General features: G+C 36.3%; 1 protein-coding gene across 1 annotated transcript in view; it reads right to left on the reverse strand.

Moving 5' to 3' along the window:
* LOC102580025 (ATPase GET3-like) overlaps positions 1–3,991 on the reverse strand; it is a 9,299-nt gene extending 5,308 nt beyond the window's left edge. Inside the window, exons 1-4 of the mRNA XM_006341667.2 lie at positions 3,500–3,991; positions 2,790–2,914; positions 691–841; positions 407–517 (exon numbers count right to left, since the gene is read on the reverse strand). Of these exons, the coding sequence (XP_006341729.1) occupies positions 407–517; positions 691–841; positions 2,790–2,914; positions 3,500–3,763 (651 nt within the window). The 5' untranslated portion in view covers positions 3,764–3,991. The remainder of the gene's footprint in view (positions 1–406; positions 518–690; positions 842–2,789; positions 2,915–3,499) is intronic.

Below are 3,991 nucleotides of genomic sequence, written 5' to 3' on the forward strand. Positions count from 1 at the left end.
TGGGGTTGGGTTGGGGTGGGTTTGAGTGTACAAGCAGGAGTACAATAAATGCAGAAGAAAGGGTATGAATGCTCAGTCGTACAGAATTCTAGTGCTAACTGCTAATGTTTCATGGACAAGGAGATACTATTTTTATTTTTTGACATAATAGACAAGTAGATATTATGTGTTACTACTTCCACTAAACACAAGACATATAAGTAGTTCAGCTCCTGTTAAAAGAGATATTCCACCACAGCTTCCTGATTTTGTTGATGCTTCTTATTCAAACTTATTAACAGTTTTCCCAGGTCCAAAAGAGAAGATTCTCTGAACTTTACTAATTTATCACACTATGGTCCAGCAATAACAACATAAATGCAACTTTTCAATTATAAGGACGATCATTTCAAGGTAAAAATCTTACTGGATCCTTGAACTGTCTGTTCACTTGTTCAATTATATCTTTCATGCCTTCAAGTTTCCCTAGGATAGCATCTTCACCAAATTCAGTGTCCACACCAAAGATACGACTCATCTGCGATAGACACGTAATCTTTTATTAAAATCAAGATTGCAGAAACATTCCATATGATCCTTCCATTGTAAAATTAGCAACCTCCCCACCCCTGCCCTCAAATCATCATATTAGAAGATCAAAGAGGGGAAAGTAGAAAAAGAAGTTTTTTCAGGCAGGGTGGAGGGATTTACCTGACTTATAACACCGCCAAATTTATTCCTCAAACTCATCACTTTGGCAAGCCCCTTCTCTAGCGTTGATGGGAATTGTAATAACCGTAGAGTATGTCCAGTTGGGGCTGTATCAAACACTATGACAGAGTAGTCCATTGTTTGCACCAATCTAGAAAAAAACAAATACAAATGAAATTTAGTCTTAACTGATAAAGACAACACACCATATATCTAAACAAAAGCCCAGCGCATCTCATGGCCTCTAGAAAATCTACAAACTAGTAACATCTGAGCACTATGAATGTACCATAAGTAAATGAATACTAGGAATCGGGCATGCTAAGAGTATCTATAGTGATAAATGTTCTGGAACCACTGAAAAATACATACATAATTTGGAATCCTAGTTCAGACCTAGTGCAACTCCTAAACTCTTTAAATATAAATTACCCCCCAAGACCTTAATATCCTAGAACCTTAATATCTTTATCCACCTGATAAGTAAAAGAAACACATTTTGATACCCAAGACTTTCCAGCTCAGACTCTGAACACTAATTCCATCTCATTAAACCATTCCAAATACCATTAAGAAACAAAGATAAAAGACACAGTAACCAAGAAATTTGAAGCATCCAATTCAGTAACTTGGGTAAAATATGCTATTTATACTTTCTCCTCTCTCATATTTTGAATTTCTTCTGGAATTCATAAATACATACTGTCTTATCTGAAAAAAGAAAGGGAAGCATTTGATGCCAGATCAAAAGAGACTAGCAAACGACTTTAATTTTTGGGAGTCTAGTGGACTGGCAAGTCCGGATGCTGAAATATGGGCATGAAGTTGGATTAAAAAAGGAAAGAAGAATATATTGGGAAATGAAAGAAAATAATAAAGAGAGTGAAACTGTCAGGATATAATGATGGATGACCAGTGATGTAAACGATGGCAAGGGTATCTTAACATGATGGACGTGGAAGAGAATTGTTCACGATCAAGAGCAGATAGAAAATATACTAGAATCCTCAATAAAAAGATTAATATCGACAAAAATATAGCCTTTTCAGAATCAGTTTCAGATCCCTTAGGTAGGAAATGCTTAGGGTTGCATAACTCATACCAAGGGAGTTGCAACAGAAGCATTATCCATAAGTTGCATCGTTTTATCAGTTACTCACAAGTCACTTCACTATTTCATGGTAAATTCACAATATAAGTATAGGTTATTGCACCCTCATCAGAAAGATTCAATATCCTTTACGCCGCAGCTGTTAGAGATGGTGATCTTTTCTCTTGTGAACCTGGCCATGTACTCACTCACTGTTTCTTCTTGACGTTGTTTGTCATATCATGACTTCTAACAACATGTCCAATTTTACAAACAATTTCCTCTTAACTCATAAAAAAATTATAAGGAATTAAATCATGAATATTATTGACATACCAACTTCAATATTTCACGTCATTATTCCCCACCCAGCAAGTACAATCTAGACAGACTGATGAGACTTCTTATGGGAAGGGAATGCAGAAAAAAGAAACATGGACTTGGTTATAATTGTCAGAAATACCAGCATCGAAAGAAAAAGGAGGACTAAGTATCAAGAGCTTGAGGTTGCAACACAAGAGTTTATCATTCAAGTACTGGAGGTTCAACAATGATCAAGAAGGTGCAAGTTGGTTTTCAAGCTGAATTTTTGTATTGCAGATTACTGATGCACTAATCCAGTCATAGGATCACATTAGATTACTCTCTATTGACAGCTCTCGGCGGAGCTCAGAATATGGTGAAACTGAAGCAGCTGGAACAAGAAAACTAGATAACGGCAGTATGGTGGATAGAGAATACCCCTTTGAAGAAAATATTTCCAGATTTATATGTTAAAGGAAACTACAATTGCAGAGTGCAGAGGTGAAATGGATGGATCATAGTTTGAAAATCCCGTCTCATTTATCCTTATACAATCCAATGCTAATCCTTGTTACTCATAAATCAAAAAACCTTAATGTAAGTACAGATCTTTAACACTTGATATTGGAAGTTCATAAACCATCTTATTCTTTTGGGAGCAGCAGCCATATATGGGATTTAGCTGTCATGGAGAAACATCACTTACTTGAGCATCTCGGCGAAACTCATGGCTTCATCAATTCCAGGAATTGCATTTGCCAAATCAGACAGAAAATCATCCATTCCCTCTGATCCAAGTGTCTCGTCATTCTCCACAGTTGGATCAACTTCCTAAAGAACATAATTTCAGTCATAAAATCCTGACCCATAACAGCATATCTGAACAAGATTGACCTTTTAAATTCAGAAAGCTAAAAGAATTGACAATCATAGAGTAGAAACAGCCTTTTAGATACAGTACATTAAGACCTGCAACAACTAGGTCTCGTCCCCAAATTAGTTGATTCAAAAGAATGAATTCTCAATAACCATTAAACACCATTCTGCCTTTTCCATTCCAATACTCCACAACTTGTTTTTCAGGACAAATGAGTGGTTCTTTAAAACTAGGAATTCTCTAAATCTCACAGCTATACTTACTCTTTGACTCACTATTTATACACAAGCATATAGACATAAAAGTTCAAGTAAAAGTCAGAGAGTCACAATTCAACAACAACAACAACAACATACTCAGTGTAGTGTACTCCCACAAGTGGAGTCTAGAGATAGAGAAATTATTTCCGATACAAATAATTCAGCAACAACAGGTATTTCATATCCTATCTAATTACTTTTTCCCCAATACTTCTTCACCCAACCTCAATAGCCAACCTTTCAGATAGACAATTCATTTAAAGAAATGAGAGAAAGTACCATGGCATACAAATTGTTGAATCCATTGACAAGTGTAGGTGCCTTTGTAAAGCGTTGTTGAAAGGCGTCACTGAGATTATGAGCAGGGTCAGTAGAAATGATAAGAACTGAAGATCTGACCTGAGAAAGAAGGATACCCAATGTAGAACTGCAGGTTGTTTTTCCAACACCACCTTTTCCACCAACAAATACCCATTTTAGGGTATCTTGGTCCAACACATTCTTTACTGTTCCTTGAGGTAAATCTTCATTAGTTGAAGCCATTGATACATACACACACACAACTGTTTACTCCTTATTTATTCTCCCCTCAAGATGAATTGGGAGAGGGGATACACAGAGAAGTTGAAACTGAGAGCAAGTTGATCCTTTGTTTGGCAGCAGATCCGAATCCGATAGAGGAAGACGTTCATGGTTCAATTTGGTCATTGATCCAATCTTGTTTCGATTTCTGCCTATTATTACAACACTTGTTTAACATGTCAATTACTT

The sequence above is a fragment of the Solanum tuberosum genome, unplaced genomic scaffold (genome assembly GCF_000226075.1).
Source record: "Solanum tuberosum cultivar DM 1-3 516 R44 unplaced genomic scaffold, SolTub_3.0 scf00027, whole genome shotgun sequence".
Lineage (NCBI taxonomy): Eukaryota > Viridiplantae > Streptophyta > Magnoliopsida > Solanales > Solanaceae > Solanum > Solanum tuberosum.